This window comes from Vanacampus margaritifer, chromosome 10, assembly GCF_051991255.1.
Source record: "Vanacampus margaritifer isolate UIUO_Vmar chromosome 10, RoL_Vmar_1.0, whole genome shotgun sequence".
Lineage (NCBI taxonomy): Eukaryota > Metazoa > Chordata > Actinopteri > Syngnathiformes > Syngnathidae > Vanacampus > Vanacampus margaritifer.
This window is the reverse complement of record NC_135441.1, coordinates 9,049,411-9,069,029: the sequence shown is the minus strand read 5'-3', so window position 1 is coordinate 9,069,029 and position 19,619 is coordinate 9,049,411. Positions and strand designations below refer to the sequence as shown.

At 39.1% G+C, this 19,619-nt stretch overlaps 1 protein-coding gene across 3 annotated transcripts in view; it reads left to right on the top strand.

Moving 5' to 3' along the window:
* The window catches only part of tenm1 (teneurin transmembrane protein 1), a 254,249-nt gene that overhangs the window by 149,400 nt on the left and 85,230 nt on the right, over nt 1-19,619 (top strand). For all 3 annotated transcript variants that reach the window (XM_077577571.1, XM_077577573.1, XM_077577570.1), the window contains exons 11-18: nt 4,037-4,237; nt 8,598-8,783; nt 8,867-8,896; nt 8,990-9,136; nt 12,219-12,453; nt 13,367-13,486; nt 13,580-13,841; nt 14,649-14,934. In XM_077577571.1, the coding sequence (XP_077433697.1) occupies nt 4,037-4,237; nt 8,598-8,783; nt 8,867-8,896; nt 8,990-9,136; nt 12,219-12,453; nt 13,367-13,486; nt 13,580-13,841; nt 14,649-14,934 (1,467 nt within the window). The remainder of the gene's footprint in view (nt 1-4,036; nt 4,238-8,597; nt 8,784-8,866; nt 8,897-8,989; nt 9,137-12,218; nt 12,454-13,366; nt 13,487-13,579; nt 13,842-14,648; nt 14,935-19,619) is intronic.

Sequence of the window (19,619 nt, the reverse complement as noted above, 5' to 3'; positions counted from 1 at the left end):
ATAAATGCCTTGTTGTTTTGACACGGCACAGCAAAAAATGTAGTTCACAACCCTGCCAAATTTGTGTTAAAAAAATAAAAGTAAACAAATTGCCAAATCTATAAAATGAGACTTCAAAATCTAGAAAATTATCTCCCTTCTAAAACACATAATAATAATAATAATAATAATAGAAAAATTGTTGATCAAATTAAAATAAACAAATAACACAAACGGGTGGTGCCGTACCCTGTAGTGTACCATGGTTATAGTATTGATTTGTGGAAAAAAAATACATAATTGACCAAAGTTTGACATAGGAGGTTTCAAATGGAAAATCAGAGCCACTCTTGCCAATGCACTTCTCAGCCAGGTTTTAAAAACGCTGGAAGAACAGTAAAACACATATTTAAGGACTTACCACAGTTTATGCCAAGACACTCACCAAAGTCACGTTCCACCCCACCAGGCCCCGCCCCTTAAAGGCACATGCATGTGCACAGAAACTAAAATAAGTACATTATTTTCTATACATTTTATGCCTGCAATATTGCTTTTTGTGTCAGTTTAAAATGTATATAGTAAATGTATGATATGAGGTTTATGTGTGTTTCGGCAAGGCATAAAACTAATAAAAATATATGTTTTTCATATCATTGCTGCTATGTTAAAAACACTTACAGGTATGTCTCTTTTTTTTTTTTTTACATTTTTGGAATGTCTGCATTCAGTTTCATCTCAAAAATGTAAAATAAAAAAAATAAAAAATGGACATAAGTGTTTTCCACATAGCAGCGACAATATGGTCCATCTATATTGCAAATGTTCACCTATTGTGAGTGTGTCGAGAATATCCCCAGGGGCTCACTGTAAAGCAAAATAGTTCACAACAAAAATATGAAATTTTCTTTTATCTAACCAATCTGCAACAGTTCCAAGAATGTAAACAGGAAGGTTATTGTAAAGGAGTTAATTTAATAGTACTACTAAATACTGTATAAGTGTGGAGCAAAATTATTATATTATTAATCATATTGACAAAATGCAGTGTGAATTTTAAGATCATATCTTGAGCAAAATATCTTCCTAAAAGCCGTAGACAGCACACTGCATATCTGCCGTTTCATAACCCGTTTCATCTGTTGCTATAATTGCCTCCCTGGTCCATTTGGAGGAGATCAACCCAGCCATTCTAATACCACCTTGGTTCTAACAAGCAACAACATAAATAACAAAACAGTTTAACTGTTCTAGTGTGGTGACCTAGTGGTTTGACTATGATGTGTTCCAACAGATGGAAATAACAGATAGTTGTGTCTCTGCTTCTTGATTGTCTGGTAGACTGTCAATGCAAATATTGGAAAATTACCAAAAAGGACCAATTTTGCTTCATGTTTTATTAGCTGTATTTCATTCACTTAGTCGCACACTGAACTTTCATCCTGTTGACATCTTTACGCCTGTTGGTGAACTGAGAGAGACGAATCTCACATGATCGTATTTATGACCCACTTTGATTACTTTTTAACTTTGTGAAAATAAACTGAACACGGGGAATGCTTTCGCAGCCATCACTATACAATTACTTTTATTGCAAGTTTAATTCAATCATTTAGTTTATAGTGCCAAAAGGATAATGATAATTATGTATTTTACATAATTTACAGAAAAATATAAATCAATTACCACATCGTTGAGAAGTGTATTTACTGTAATTGTTGACCCAGGTTTGCTTTTGCGTGAAGATTAAGTCTATTTGTTGGAACTTGTTATGGCAAGATAAATGGCTGAAAATGTTTTATTTGTATTTTTATTTTTTTTTAATTTTGAGAATGTGTAAATAAAATATAAAAAGTTAAGATTTTTGCTGCAAATACCCCAAACCATTAACTTTCCTCAGCCAAAGATTCCACAGTCCCCAAATAATAAATAAACAGATGTGTACTTTAAAGGTGGTTTATGTGTGATTATCGTAATTGTGTTAATGAGTTGGATAGGCATTTGACCGTAAGTGTAAGGAACTGGCCCATGAAGTTACTAGCATGTGGATGAGTTTTATATTAACTGGAGGATATAAACATAAATTGAATGTGTGCATGATTGTAATTATCCTTACAGCATGGGGGTGAGGTTGAAGGAGAATTGAGGTTATGTTGTGTATGTGTTTTTTTTTTTTGTAAACTGCTGTCATCAACCCAATTTCCTGCCCCAGCTGGCAGCCATTTACAGCCAGTCCTACATCAAACAGTACTTGTGATGACTTTCAATTTGTGATGTCAGAAGTAAAAAAATTGATACATGCACATTTTTTTAAAATCTATAACACAAACTATGCAAGCCAGTTTGCTCCAGTTATTGCTGCCGTTTCCAAATCAAGCAAAAGTGCGTTCCTTGAACCTCACCTTCACTGACACGGTTGTCTCCAGTAGGTATAGGGCAAATATAAATGGTGTCTTGTTAATGCAACTTAATGGTCACATAGAGGCTGACACTATGTACTTACTTGCCTGGATGTATAATTCTCTTGTGAATAGGCCGGAAGGCGAGCTCCATGAATAAACGTCTGCTTTCACTGTGGAAATAGAAACCATAGAAACCATTTTTAAAGGCCATGTCGATATTTCAAACTTAAAATAAATGAAAAAAAGGCAACACATTCATTTTGAGGTAAATTACTGTCACAACACCTACTTAAAACTGGTTAACAGGCAGTCATCCACACTTGTGAGAAATGCCATTTCCTAAAAACATGTTTGTGTGTGTGCTTATATATAGCTTGTCAAACATGTGTGACACAACCATGACATGTTTTTTTCTTGTCTAGTCCAGGCTACGAAAATAGGGCCCATTGTGCGTCGGCAGAATGGTCAATAGCGTGACATCATAAACAATGACAAACACAGCATGCTGCAATGCTTCATCATACTAGCATTGTGTTACACGGACAATTATATACAGTAAATGTGTGACAATCATTTATTGTCCTGAACTATACTCCCTGATAAACAATACGCTTTACTGGCATTCTCTTATACAAGTACATTGGTTTGGTTTGCATGCAAAGTGCGTGTAAAAAATATATCGTATTTTTCGCACTATAAGGCGCACCTAAAAGCCTATAATGTTCTCACCTAAAAGCCTATAATTTTTCTCCCAAAACAACAGTGCGCCTTATAATACGCCTTATATGTGGATCAATATTGGTTAAGTAAGCTCCATTTATTGGATGCTTAACGCAACCCCAGCCACTACTATTCTATACGCCTTATAATGTAGTGCCCTTTATAGTGCGAAAAATACGGTAAGCAAAAAATTTTGAGGAGAATGTTGTTTTGTTTTTTGTTTTTGTTTTTTTGTTTTTTTTTTGGGGGGGGGGGTTTGCTCAGTGCACCAAGGATATCAATCATTCCTTATTTGAAGAATCATTATTGATTCAAAGCTGTGGCTTTCCTTGTCTAAGCAAGGTTGGGCGAAAAATAATTAAATGTTATAGTGTATTATGAGTTGCTCTTTTTGTGATAGTGATTCTCATTGTGTGTACAGTCATGTATCGTTTTGCATCTCTCCATTGTATAACCAACAATTATAAGGATAGCAAAGCGGCATTATTCGTAGCTTAATGCTATACTTAATTGTAACCTCTCAGCACAATGTTCCAAAGCAGCCGCGTACTGTAACACATCGCCTGCAGAGACTGAATCACGTGTTTGACCTTGAACAACAGAGCCGAGCTAAGCTGTGCTGAGGCGTTGTGCTGAGCTTTGGCTCGGCGCTCGGAGCTGTAATTACACACACTAACACTGACCACCCGCACATGCAGATTTCAACCAGGCCATTTCACCCCTTATCAAAGCCCGGGTTTTAAGTGTCCTATGAAATGTAATGTTGTGGAACAGATACAGGGATTGTAGCTAGGGCGGTTAACTCCTGGATGGGATGCAAAGAACACTGCTTTCATACTCAGTGAACTGATGATTATAATTAGACAGGCACACTCGGACACTTAACGACTCCCCTTCCCCCCAAACTCGGACATTTGTCCTCTCTTTGTCTGCAGTGGACTGCGTAGACCCTCAGTGTGGTGGACATGGCGTGTGTGTCCGCGGGGAGTGTGTGTGCTCTCCAGGCTGGGCAGGAGTGAGCTGTGACGACCCGTTGCCAGCCTGTCAGGAGCAGTGTTCGGGACATGGCACCTACCTCCCCGAGTCAGACACCTGCGCTTGCCAGCCCAACTGGACAGGACCCGACTGCTACATCGGTAAAACATCAATTGGATTTTCAGGCAGAACAGAAACATGCAATTGTACACGCATTTATCAGCGGTCAAGTGGCACGGTTGGTCTTTCCAGATACAATTTCTAGCCTTGAAGAGAATTTGGATAGCAGCCATTTTATGATACTGGTTTGTGTTGTGTGCACATACAGTTGAGATGAAAAGTCAAGGCTTTTGTGATAAGAGAAAACCTAGATACATCAGATTGTAAAACTTTTTTTTCACCATAAATGTGACCTCTAACTTATACAATTCAATTGACAGAAATATTTCCAGAAAACAGTGATAGTGTGGTTGCACAAGTATGCACACCCTCATATAGCTAGGGATGCGACTGTCTTTACTGGTGTTGCAACATTATTTGGGGTTAATCAGAGGTATACTAGTTTAAATAGTGACAACTGTCATTTAATTAACCCTATAAAGACTGAACCATGAAATATATGAGAGAAAATTCAGAGTCTTTGTAAATAGAGCATTTTTTGGTCCTTTTGAAGAAACAAACAAAAAGAAAAGAAAAGAAAACCAACTTCTACTTATGCCTTTTGATTTGTGTCATATTTGATACATTTGGTCACAATGCTTTAAATTTGTACATTTATAACAGTCAAAAATATAATAATAAACAGGCATATCAAACATATTAGTATTTCCAAAAATCAGAAGGAACATTTAAGTATAGGTCTCCCTTTTCTCAATTGGGGCGATCTTGCAAGATCACTGAAAAAGCCATTAGCTGGGTGGTGCTGCCCTCTAATGGATTGTCCGTGCAATGCATGTGTCTGATCATATACGTCAGAGTTTTAATGAGGAAGAAAAACATTATACTCGTGAAATAGAGGGCTCACAATGTCTTGTATTTATACGCTTGGCTTTATAGGGTTAACAAGTGTTTGAACGTAATTGGTCAGCATTGCCAGTTGTTGGTCAGCATTGCCAGTTGTTAGGAGGTGTGCACCCAACCATATTATCTCAGTAGTTCAATTGTACTTCCACTCAAAAAAAAGTTTATCTTGACCCCATATTTGTATTCAGTTAAAAAAAAAAAGTGGCATTTAAACAGTATTTAGACTTTTTATATCCACGGCATGCTCACAGATACAACATTTGATTTACCAATACAATCAACTGTGATCCTAGCCTGGAACCCACCAGTCACAGTCGCCATCAACCTAACCAAACAGACAAGAAAGAACTGTAAAGAGCAGGTGTGGTGTTAGAAAAGCGACTTGTGAGCACTTCCTACATATTTTGACCTAGGCTGTGTCTGAATGTCCAACCTTGTGCCCTCACCCCTCATTCACTCTATAGACCTGTGCTATATTATGTTATATAATGTTCGGCAGGGCAATTCTGGGATCAGAGGTTTAGGTGTGCTATAAAGACGTTTAGGGGAGCAAAAAAGCAGACTAGTAATGAAAATAATGGTGGTAGGAGGTAAGAAACTTTTCACATATCCTGGTGAAATTAAGGAACACTTTCACTCAACTAGACAGACATACCGTGACTCACTGGACTCTTGGAGGACAACGTGCTCTGTTTCTCTGCAAAAGCAGAGGGTGAAGGGGTCCAGGTGGATCAAAACCATTTTGAGTCAAATGGGGGGGTGTCCTGTATTTTTGTTGTTTAAATACTACTTTTAAGCTCTATTGTATATCTATAGCTATCTTTATATATGCTGAAGCACCCCCCAAAATGGGCTAAATATGCGTCTGAAGTGCATTGTGGGTAAGTTTGAATGTATCACTTTTTTTCTTTTGGAAATTCAGACACCCTTACAAAATGGCGCAACAGATTGTGTAATCGCATGAAATGTGCATGAAGAGCTTCTCCCCATCATATTAGTAAAACTGTATAGCATTCACAGTGATGTTTTTGCCAGAGACAGAAAATATCATGTGAAAACACCACAGAGAAATAGCATATTCAAGTTAGGCAGCCTTAGTGAGTGGCAACCTAGGCTGGCCGCTCGTCTCTTCACTTCTCGCGGCGGCGAGTAAGCCTCATTGTTAGTCCATTCATATATATCTGTCATTGTGACACTTTTTTTTTCTTCTTTTGGAATAAATGCTTGCAGTGCTGGAGTTTTCATGATGCAATGTGAAAACTATTGTATTTCTCGTGCACGCCATTTTGAACGTTATGAGGATGGATTCTGAAGATGATGTTGCTCTTGGAAAATATGTCACAGCAAATAAACAAACTTGATTGCACAGTTTATTTAAAAAAAATGGGTGTGGCTTCTCAAGCTACAGTGAGAAAGTAAAGGGGATGAATTCATCAAAATTTTCTCTATAACAAACATGGTGATTGATATTGGTTGACAAGAAAGTGATTAGTTCCTATCAAAATAATTATTATCTTTGTAAATGTAAAACATTTCATGCTGCTCTATTGGATCTTGTATTGTGCAGTTGTATCTTGTGGTCACTTTGTATGCTCATGATTGAGGCAGTGCAACCACTTTACAGTGGATAGTACGCTGAAAGTGCAATCACACAAATTTCTTTCAGCCACTTTAGAAGATGGAAGAACAAAGATGTAAGAGATGGAAAAAAGGAAGCTATTTTTCAATCAAGGCTGCTCCAAGAATGTAAATTGGAGAAAGTTGGCATTTACTCGTGCCAAATAAATACTTTCATGATTTATTTTTTCCAATAAAGTGGTTTGAGATTTTTTTCAAGTGGAATGCCTTCAATGCTCTGCCTGCGCATAACATTCACCATCAACAGACAAACACAGTAACAGGGTATTCAACAATGTTGAAATTATAGCGTGTGGTACACGCCTCATCTTTGTCCTCATTACAGTGTCCTTTGACAGATGGCAAAATGTCCGTTTTAAGGCTTTCCACCACATAAAGTTAATGCTGGTCTTGGCAAAGATGATTTATGGGCAATTGGCATTAGCACTTGCCCTCAAGAGTGTGGACGCCTTATTACTGTGATATACCGTATGCCGTCACAATGACAGACCATGGCTGAATATCTGAATATCTATCTATGATGCAAGCACGAATCCACTCTCTATGATGTCTTTATGAAAAAGAACACTACAATTCTCCATTCTTGCCCAAGCATATCTAAATGTAACTCTAATAGAGAGTTGAAAACTCCTTTTATCCACTTTTCCCACCCTCTCTGTGCAATGTATATTTAAATTAAAATTACTTCTTAGTGGGCTAGGTAAGTGGTCTTCGTGAGCCTCTAGCACTTTGCTCGCTTTACTCACAGATGACGTTTTTTCCTCTAGAGAGAGTGGAAAAGTAAAATAGACAAGCAAGACGAGGTAAGGAATAAAACGATTGTTGAGAAATTGGATACAGAAAATCAAACAGAGGACAGGAAGAAAATGTTTTAACATTTCTGCCAAGAGCTGGATTTCAGGCCTCTGGGTTTTGAAATGCAGTGCAAATATGAGTCATTTGTTTGGTATGGCGCTATTCACTCTTCTAGTAGTTCTTAACCTTGTCGGAGGCACTGAACCCCACCAGTTTCCTATGTGCATTCATTCAACTCTTCTTTATTGAAAAATAAAATATGATCCCCCCCAAAAAAAATCAAGCCATAGGGTTTACAGTACTGGTGAATAAAACGAACGGGGAGAGTAGCCTTTACATCCAATCCTTTAGTTTTGCAATATAGCTGTGCGAGACTAGAGTTGCTCAACTTGACACAGCAAATCACGCAGTTAGGACGCTGAGCCCTGTTACTCAACTCAACTATATTTAGAGCACTTTAAAACAGCCACCCCTATTTTATATTAAGATGTAACCAAGTGGCAGCAAATACAGTGAAAACAGCAGAGGGCCCAAAATTGAACCCTGTGGAACACCATGCATTCCGTTACACATGTGAGTTTTGTTAGTATGAAGGGATTACAATAATACGGAAATCACACAATGTACCATCACAACTGGGCACACCAAATTCCCTACAGCACATACAGTATAGGCCACAATGTAGCATGATCACCTGCAGCCAAAGATGGCCAAGTGGGGTGTATCATTACGAAACATTTGAGTCAGGCATATTGTCTTGACCTCCACCAAACCCCTGAGCCTGACTCATCGAACCCCTGGGATTTGATCAAACCCAGGTTAAGAAAGAACCACTGTTTTAGAGAACAGAAAATTGTGAACAAAATAACATTATTCCTCCTACCATGAAGTGGTGCTTCTGCCTGAAATCTGAATTACAGTAAACTTTGTTTTCCCTCCATATTCAATGCAACTCTGACTTTTTCTTTCAATTCTTAATTTTCTCCATCTGCTTGGCCCATTCTTTTCTCCTCTCACACTAACACGCTTGTCTCGCCCCCGCACCCCCACCTACCTCGCTGGCAGAGCTGTGCCCAGTGCCATGTGGCAGTCATGGTGTTTGCTCAGAGGGCCAGTGCCAGTGTGAGGAGGGTTGGCTCGGCATGTTGTGCGACCAGAGAGCGTGCCATCCTCGTTGCGAAGAACACGGCCAGTGCCACGATGGGACTTGCATCTGCCAACCCGGCTGGGAGGGAGAACACTGCAACATTGGTGAGCGCGCGTGGGAGATTTTAATTATTCGTTGTGATATTTGGATTGGAAAATGGTGTCATTGTCACTTCTTTCCTCCGCAGTTGCTCATGATTTGGACATTGTTGTGAAAGGTAGTTTTTAATTATTTTTATTTATAACAAGTATTCCAAATTTTGAACACATTGCAATGACTGTGTGTATGTGTGTATGTGTGTCATCTTCAGATGGCTGCCCAGGGTTGTGCAGCGGGCACGGGCGCTGTACCCTGGAGCAGAGTGGCTGGCGCTGCGTCTGCCAGGCTGGATGGAGCGGGCCTGGATGCAGTGTTGTCATGGAAACTGACTGCAGTGATGGAACAGACAACGACGGAGGTGACATTCTATCACCATCTATCATTTTCTATCTCTATACTGTCTTTGTTACCTTTTATTTCTGTCTTCCTTGCACTCCTTTCCTTTAATTCAATAGCCAAAAAGAATCCGCTTCATTGTCCTTCCTTCACTTCCTCTCTGTGTTGTCCCAGTCCTGCTGCGAAGCCTGTGGAGTCCTATTGGTCATTGCTTAAGAGTTTGTGTGTGGGTGTGCATTTACATTTTTTGTCTTCTCGCAGCTAAATATCTGATATGCATAACACCTGCTGGGATAAAATATATAAATACATTTAACATCCTCTCCACACCCTGCCCAGAGAGCCATAGGTTTAAAAAACAACAAAACACTTACACATTTTATTTTATTTTTTATTATCAATGTTGTAAAGATACGTATAAAGGAATTTCACACTTAAAATGTACCAATGAAAGCGGTATGTAATAAATTTACTGGACAACTTTGGAATAATTTGAATGGTAAATTATTTTTAATAATAATAATAATAATGCATTAGATTTATATAGCACTTTTTTGGACACTCAAAGACGCTTCACAGTGGTTGCATTATTCATGCGCTCACACATTCACACTGTGGTGACGGGAAGCTACTTAAGTAGCCACAGCTGCCCTGGGGCAGGCTGATGGAAGTGTGGCTGCCAGTGTGCGCCTATGGCCCCTCCGACCACCACCAAACATTCGCACCTTCCATACACCTGTGTGATTAGCACTGGAGGCAATGTGTGTGAAGTGCCTTGCCCACGGACACAACGACACATGACTTGAGGAGAGCAGGGATCGAACAGTTGACCTTCTGGTTACTGAACGACCATCTCTACACCCTGAACCACGCCGCCACACTAGATCTACTCAGGGCCAAGTCAACCAAAAATACACTGCATCCATCGATAGCGCTATAAATCGCATCTTTATTTTTCAGTTTTCTCCCTCTTAAAGAATATTGCTCCAATTATATACCAGTGCAAACACACCCACAAAGTTTGACAGCTGAGTGCAATTTGCACCTGATTTACCACTTATGGCAATGCTAAATTTGCACCAAGAACACCATGGCAAATGCAAAAAGTTGAAATTATCAGAAAGTGACCTTGGATCAAGGTTTTATAAAGTAAAATACAAAATATTGGTGCGATCAATTTTTATATTTTCAGATATTGATGTGGGCGTACGTAGAGATCAGCGCAATGGAGTGTTAATGCATCACGGGCAAATGATGATCGGCTGATCGGCGATCGTGTTGAATAGGAGAGTAGGGGAAGTGGTGGTTAAATCATTAATTAATGGCAATTTTCTATTATTCTAATTTCTAGTTCCTGATTGTAAAACGACCACAAAAGGGAGAGGCCAATACTGTTATTGGCCGACACGAGTACCGATACCTTGAAATATGGCTCAGGTATCGGCCCCATAGTACTCGCCCATCCATATTTAATACGATATAGTATAGTATATGAATTGTCCTAAAAGTGTTTTTCATGCACATAGTGGTTAGTGATAGACTGTCTGCCTACAGTATATATATATATATATATATATATTTTATTATTATTATTTTTTTTTTTTTTTTTTTTTTCCAGAAGCTAGTCAACTAAAAATACTAACCGTACAATGCCTGTCCAACTTTCTATCAATTAAAGAACTTAATTTAATATAATCAAATTTATTTACTCTCTGTAAATGGGCATGGTCATTTTGACAGGCAGGAAAACAGTAAAAAACATTACAAGATGCTACATTGCAGAGAGAACATTGCAAAGAAAGAACTCATGCAATATACTGTATCACGGATCTCATTCAGGCTACCAGTCTTTCACTCGAGCCACTTCACTCTTTGGCTTTTCAAATATCATAATATAGCTCACGGATAGGGAACCCTGGTCCTCGAGAACCACTGTCCTGCCTATTTTCCATGTCTCTCTCCTCAAACACAGCTGACTCAACTGATCAGCTAATCAGCAAGCTCTATAGAAGCCTGATAACGATCTTGTTCATCAATCAGGTGTGTTGATGGAGGAAGACATGGAAATCAGGCAGGACGGTGGCTCTCTAAGACCAGGGTTCCCCTACCCCTGATATAGCGCTTGCTGGTAATGCTTACATATCTGTCTTTTGAAGCAATTATTTTGTTTCTGAAGCTATACAGAGATGAAAAAATGCCAGAAGTTAGAGCAGGGTTCTTCCATTTGGAAGAAAAAACTAAACATTGCATACGGAGTACAGCCGACTGACACAGTCAAACATTTACACTGCATATGCATTGCACTATAATCGATACTTTGCTCCTTTGTGTATTTCAATTGCCACCTATGCATAGTAATTACAAACGTTGTCCTTTTAATGGCAACGATGTAGCAAATTCAATTAATTGTGTTCTTTCAAGCCGGAGTGTTGAATGGTATGGAAATGAATTATTGTACTCGGCCACCTTTGTAGGAGGAGGTTATAATAGAATATTGTTGGCCTTTAGCTCTCTGCTCTGTGGTCAGATGCATTTAAATGTCAGCACTGCTTCCTGCCTTTTGAGAGACAAGCCTGAAATAGGAAGCACAAATGCCAGCCTGGCTCCTGTTACCTGCTGCTTTGGCTTTTATCAGCAGCCCATTGTTTACGCTGGACTTTTATGGCTCACATTCAAATAATTGTGCCGACAAATGCCTGATTTATAGCAATATAAAACGGGCTTGATGAAAGAATCTAATTTGATTTATCTTTGTGATAATGGTGATGCACGTTCATTGTCTCAGATTACATCTTCTTTGTTGAGCTCCTCATTGGCTGGAGGTGCAGAAGTTTTTCTGGCAGAGGTTTTATGGTATCCTCTTTCTATCTTTTCCCTACTACTAAAGTGCAATATACAGTAAATACCTCTTGAAAACTGTATGCAAATGTGTTCTCGTAGCTTTAACTAGCTTTAACCTCCAGTGACAAATTACAAAAATAATATAGTCATATAATAATACAAATGTAAGTGCTGGTCTTAAAAATTGTTGTTAAACGGTATCTCATTATTATACTGTATATTTTTTTAATGTGATCTCTTGACATTGCTTCTGTGTACATCAGATGGTCTGATTGACTGTGTGGATCCAGACTGTTGCGAGCAGCTAAGCTGTGGCTCTGACCCCCTGTGCCGCGGCTCGGCTGACCCCATGGCCCTGTTGCAACGGAGCCCATTGCCCCCAACTGCACCCCCTTCCCCAGTTAATACACACACTCACAGTTTCTACCACCGCATACACTTTCTTCTTGGCAAAGCAGCCACACACACTCTCCCTGGAGATGTGCCCTTTGATACCAGGTATGTGCTTGTTTACTCTTTGCGAGTCTGGGTCACCATGTGCATGCAAAGTCCTTCCCTTATTTGTTTTGTATGACTGTGTCCTTGGATTGTCAATTGTTAAAATACAAGAACAGAAGATAATTAAGTGAATATCTCAGTATAGTGGTCTTAAATTATCGGTTAAATGCATGCATGTGGTGAGGTCTGGCCAGCACAGATTTAAAGAGGCAGTCTCACCAGTGACTGTCTGGTTAGCACGTTCACCTCACAGCGCTTAGGACGGGACATTGAGTCCGGGCTTAGGCCTAGGGGTGGAGTTTGCATGTTCTCCCCGTGCCTGCGTGGGTTTTCTCCGGGTTCTCCGGTTTCCTCCCACATTCCAAAAAACATGCATAGTAGGTTAACTGAAGTGTCTAAATTTTCATATATGTATATATATATATATATATATATATATATATATATATATATGACTGAGTGGATCTTGACAACATCCAATTACACACATTATGATGACAAATCATTAAACATTTGATTAGGCCTACATGACATTGTTACTGTGCAACTAGCCACTGCCTCAGCCTCCATTAAAGAAAGACAAAACGTTGGTAGTAATGACACTGAAAATTTCAGAGGGTTTCTAAAATAGGTCGTTAGTTACCCCATGACTGGGTAGAGAGCAGTTTATGGCACACATGCAATATATGTAATATAATCATTCAAAAAGGATTTACTTGTCCACAATGACGAGTTTGATCAAACTTACTGAGAATTACACAAATAGTTTTGCTAAAGCACATGGTCATTTGGCAAGCGCATCACAACATGCATCCCTTCTCAGACAATAATTGTCGTTGTAAAGCTATCATCTTAACCTCTTGTGTGTCCTTGTATAATTTTATCCAACTGCTTTCTGTCTTTGTTATGCCAGTCGTGTTGCTGTGATTCGAGGCAATGTTGCTTTGCAAGATGGCTCTTCTTTGGTTGGCGTCAACATCACCTTCCCTCAGCATCCCGAGTACGGGTACACCATCAGTCGACAGGATGGAAGGTGCAAAAATGGACACACTCACACACATGCAAAAGCTTGTTTCCTTTTCCTCTCCTAATCTTGTTTTTTGAATTCACTTTTCCGACACTTTAGTTATGACCTGGTGACTTTGGGTGCAATGTCAGTGACTCTTATGTTCCACCGCCCGCCTTTCCTGCCGCAAACACGCACTGTCTGGACCCCAAACAACAATTTCCTGGTTCTGGATCAGGTCATTATGTCCAGGGAAGAAGTGCAGCCTCCAACATGTGATATTAGGACTGTTTTGAGTCCTTATCCTCTGGTCCTGCCATACCCACTACCTAGATATACAGGGACATGTGCAGAGAAGGGTCCTGCTGTACCAGAGCTTCAGGTAGGCCTACTTAAGTACAGTTGTTGTTTTTTTACTTGAGCATTAAATACAGCAATAGCATTCATATTAAAGTTAGCTATGTCATGGTTATCATGTTCAAAACCTTTATTTAACGCGAAAATAAAAACTCATTGGGACCGAGGTCTGCTCCTGCCAAGAAGGCAAAGCACAATTCACATACAAAATGGTGCCATAGAGAATCATATCTAATCTGTTTCAAAAAAAGCATTAATGGTTTTGTTGTGCAGTTAACTTCACATTGTAAACTTTTTCTGCAACTTTTATGTTAAAAAACGACTAGATGGGAAGAAAACAAGCATGGTCATTTTGTACCTTATCTATTATACAGTCTCCTCCAAAAGTATTGGAATGGCAAGTTCAATTCCTTTGTTTTTGTTGTCTATTGAAGACACTTTCAAAAGATGAATACAAGACAAAAGTTCAGAATTCCAGCTTTTATTTCACGGCATTTACATTTAGACACACACGAACACAGGACTTAATGGGGGCGAACAAGTGGAAGCTCTTAGACTGGCCAAGTCGGTCACCAGACCTTAAGCCAATAGAACATGTATTTTACCAGAGGCGGGAATTCTGTCAATATATTTTATTCAAAGTTAATTGAAACCTTAAAACATGCCATTTAAGAAACAATGATGGAATCATGTTGTTGCAGTCAATGAGGAATCTCAACAGAAGCAGATTTGTGATGCCCTTTCCAGTCGCACCAATTTGCATATAACACAGTGATCAAACCTATTTTTCATCTCCCCTAAAACGTTATTTTTGTCTGTCGTTCTCCTGCAGGCAGTGCAGGAAGAAGTTGCGATTCCAGGAGCCTTCATGAAGCTGAATTATTTGAGTACCCGAGCTGCAGGTTACCTCTCCTTGCTGCGCATCCTCCTCACACCTCCATCCGCGTCCTCTCCCATCTCCCCTCTGGGCGGTCTGTCTAAGGTGCATGTTAGAGCTTCAGTCCAGGGAAGGTTGTACCAACGCTGGTACCCTGCTGGCCCTGGTCTGGTCCACAGGCTGGTCTGGAACAAAACTGATGTTTATGGCCAGGAGGTGTGGGGACTCACTCATTCAACTGGTAGGTTGAAAAATAAAACGTTCATTATTACTTTCATTGTTGTCTTTAGTCAATTCAAGTCATCTTTTTTACATAGCACATTCAAACATTTTTTTTCCCAAGTGCACTGAGTGGGTATGTTTAGTGGGTGTAGACGGCAACTCGCTAGAACAGAAAAGCACTGAAAAAAGACCCCCACCCCCAAATTGGGCTCAAAGCTAATTAATTTGCTGTGTGTTAGACAAATTATACCTCATCATCAAAACAGAAGACAAAAAATTAAATGAACGTGGTCTGAATACGATAAAATAACAGGACTCATTGCCTTGAATTGTTTATATAGTGTATTTGATTGTGAGGCCGTATTGCACCATATATTGTAAAACCTGTTGTGACACGAGTAGAATTTGGACACAGAAGCAGATGGGTGAAACGCCCAAGTGGCAAAGTAAAAGAAGTGCAATCTAAAATCACCCAACAGGTGGTGAACGCCATTAACAAAGTAACAAAAAAGACCTTTGAGGAGGCAGCTATGATAAATTTTTACTTTACTTTGTATTCTTCCACCTTTTTTTTGTCATTTAATGTTTATTGTACGTCATGTGGATCCGTTGTTAAAAGTATACTTGACTCATTTAGCCATTTCCAGCAATAAAAAGTGAATATTGTGTCTATAATCAGATAACTTAGTTATTTTTCATGTACAATTAATACCTTGGAAAACACATTTTGCCACTTGCGGTCGACTGAAAATGACATCACGGATGCTAGGAACTCAGATAACGACCAATCACAGCTCACCTACTCACCTTTTTTCTGGGTTTGGTCAAGTGACGCCCACAAACTGAGGCATGATTGATCATTACTTGAGCCCAAAGCACAAGCGATGTCATTAACATGGTAAAATATTTTTTAAAGGTATTAAATGTACATGAAAATGTATAAAATTATCAAATGAATTATAGACAAAGTGGCCTAAGTGGGCAACATTTTTGCAACAGCCCCATGTTGGTCAGTGGAAATGTTGGCGCTGTTGGACTGTCTGTGATAGTATGGATGGATGGCTGGAGGAGCTGAGGATGAGGTGTATCATCAAAATGGGGCCAGGAGCAGATGTGTCAAAGAGTTAGCATTTGAAAAGTAAAATGAAGCGAATCTAATTGGGACTGGAGAATTGAAGCATTCTTTCTGTATGTGGGTATGTTACTCACCAACGAACGCTACAATTACTTGTTTATTTTCCAACATACTGTAGCTTGTAGCAGGCGTAATTGGCGTTGTGCATGCTGTGATCATCACATCTCTTATCCACTGGTGAAAGGAGACTTTGAAATTCTCCTCTTTCATCTATAACTGCTTCAAACAATGAAATCAATGGAGAAAATGTTATAGCCTATGACCTACAAAAAAAGTATATTGGTTCCAAATGCTATACCTAACAGGAAGTCCCCCAAAGGTGGGGCATCAAATTTTGTGTTTCAAAATTCTTACTTAATTAAGCATTCCCGGTTGTACGTTTTACCTAGAGCTATGGAAATTTGGAGGCATATGTAACAGCCCTCAAGGTACAAAAAAACTATCTTTGAGCCATATGCTAAACCTAACAGGATGTCTGCCATTTTGATTTACTTTGGAACTTGTTGCCATTTTATTGGCCATTTCATAAGGGTCTTATTTTAACGAACTCCTCCTACAGAATGTATCGGATCCTCTTCAAACTTGGTGTGTTTCATCTTAAGATGTTGAAGATGAAAAGTTATTGAGAGCTTTTTATTTCGTTGCACGCTGTTGCCGTGGCATTCAGTGTTGGCAAAGGGAAAAAAATCCTTCTTAATGAAGCATTCCCGGTTGTATAAAGCACCTAGAGGCTCGGGAAATTGGAGGCATATGTAACAGCCCACGATCAATTCAAAAAAACAAAAATACAAAAAACAATTTTGGTGCCATATGCTACTTTGGAATTAGTTGCCATTTTTGTGGGCTGTTTCATAGGGGTCATGTTTTAACGAAACAAACTCGTCCTACAAAATGTATCCGATCGTCTTAAACTCTGTGTTTTATTTTAAGATGTTGAAGATGAAAAGTTATTGAAAGCTTTCTATTCCGTCGCACGCTGTTGCAACGGGGGGAAAAATCCTTCTTAGCGAAGCATTCCCAATTGTACGAATAACCGAGAGGCACGGAAATTTGGAAGTTTATATAAGAGCCTACGACGTACAAAAAAAAAGTATTTTGAAGCCATAGGCTAGACCTAAAAGGAAGTCCCCCAGGGCTGGGACATCACATTTTGCGTTCCAAAATTCCTCTCTAACGATGCATTCCCGGTAGTACGTTTCATGTAACTGTATCGCCAAGAAAATTTGGAGGCATATGTAACAGCCCTCAAGGTACAAAAAAACTATCTTTGAGCCATATGCTAAACCTAACAGGAGGTCTGCCATTTTGATTTACTTTGGAACTTGTTGCCATTTTATTGGCCATTTCATAAGGGTCTTATTTTAACGAACTCCTCCTACAGAATGTATCGGATCCTCTTCAAACTTGGTGTGTTTCATCTTAAGATGTTGAAGATGAAAAGTTATTGAGAGCTTTTTATTTCGTTGCACGCTGTTGCCGTGGCATTCAGTGTTGGCAAAGGGAAAAAAATCCTTCTTAATGAAGCATTCCCGGTTGTATAAAGCACCCAGAGGCTCGGGAAATTGGAGGCATATGTAACAGCCCACGATCAATTCAAAAAAACAAAAATACAAAAAACAATTTTGGTGCCATATGCTACTTTGGAATTAGTTGCCATTTTTGTGGGCTGTTTCATAGGGGTCATGTTTTAACGAAACAAACTCGTCCTACAAAATGTATCCGATCGTCTTAAACTCTGTGTTTTATTTTAAGATGTTGAAGATGAAAAGTTATTGAAAGCTTTCTATTCCGTCGCACGCTGTTGCAACGGGGGGAAAAATCCTTCTTAGCGAAGCATTCCCAATTGTACGAATAACCGAGAGGCACGGAAATTTGGAAGTTTATATAAGAGCCTACGACGTACAAAAAAAAAGTATTTTGAAGCCATAGGCTAGACCTAAAAGGAAGTCCCCCAGGGCCGGGACATCACATTTTGCGTTCCAAAATTCCTCTCTAACGATGCATTCCCGGTAGTACGTTTCATGTAACTGTATCGCCAAGAAAATTTGGAGGCATATGTAACAGCCCACGACGCACAAAAAAAGTATTTTGGAGCTATATGCTAAACCCAACAGGAATCCCGCCATTTTGATTTACTTTGGAATTTGTCTCGATTTTTGGGGGCCTTTCTAGGGGTCATATTTTAACGAACTTCTCCTTCCAAATTTTTCAGATCATCTTAAGACTTGAGATGCTGAAGATGAAAATGTATCGAAAGTTTTTTATTTTGGTGCACTTGTAACGATGCATTGTTTGCAAAGAAAAATGCTCCTTTTCCTGAGTCTAAACATGTGCGAAAGCTCATGAAACTTTACACGCACATCAGACCTGTCATGAACATGAATATTTTTTAAATGTCTTGTGCAATTTCCAATAAATGACTCAATAGTGCCCTCTACACAGTTTTATGAAGCATTTGCAATCAGCTATATTTGTGAAAATTGGAAGGCAAACCTATCAGCCTAAGACTTACAAAAACGTATTCTGTAGCCATATGCTAAACCTAACAGGAAGTCCGCCATTTTGATTTATTTATTTTTTAACCTAAGAGGAGGTTGATAGCTAGGAGTTGGTGTTTGAGAGGAGAATGCAGAAGAAGGTTCAGATGGAAAAATATGAAGTTCTGTGGCAAACAGAGATGGGCACAAGTCTCTATAAGGCTAAGTCAGGTCTCAAGTCCAAGTCTTTAGGTTCCAAGTCAAGTCCAACTTCCTGATCATGACTCTTTGCATCTGTAATTTGAATACACACATATTTTGTTGTGTCGCTGGATGAAGTCTTTGAAAGCAAAAAATATAACAAACTCCGAGTTTGCAATGCGTGTAATTGTTTGTGTGTTGTTGTCGCATGTGTCTACTGTGCGTCATTAACATTGGACGTTGTTTGGGCGCATGGAAATGTAGGGAGACAAAGTGAGAGAATTTATGAGCTACACATACACAAATAGACATTTGGAGTTAGCATATAGGCCTATAGAGAAATTCTAAGCTACACCATAGAGACTCATAATGTTCATGAGTTCCAAAAGAAGAGTCCAAGTTCAAGTTTATAAATCTTCTCCTGATCACACAGTTTTACCGGCATTAGTGTGACATCCCAATATTGGTCTAACCTTTGTAATATAAACTTCCCTTTTGAGCAACTCAAGGTCAGGTTTCCAGTGACTCCTGTTTTGTTTTGTTTTAAGCTTAATTATATTAGCATAGACTGAGTGATTCAATTAAGTGAGTTTCATTTTGTCATTTGGAGTAAGCCACTTATGTTCAATGACTCAAGATTTTTTAATTACTGTGCATGAGCATACGGTAGCTGTATCGAGTATCCTGATTAGAAGACGTCACGTGAATGACCATCATGTCTCTACTCAATAAGACTACCGCTGAGGAACTAGGGAGACTGGTAATTTGATAGCTAATAGTTACTTGTATAGTATTTATTAAGACTTTCATAAACAGCAGACTAAACATGATATGATAATGTAGCATATTATCTCTCCTGTAAATATACCATATCATGCCAGGGAATTAAAA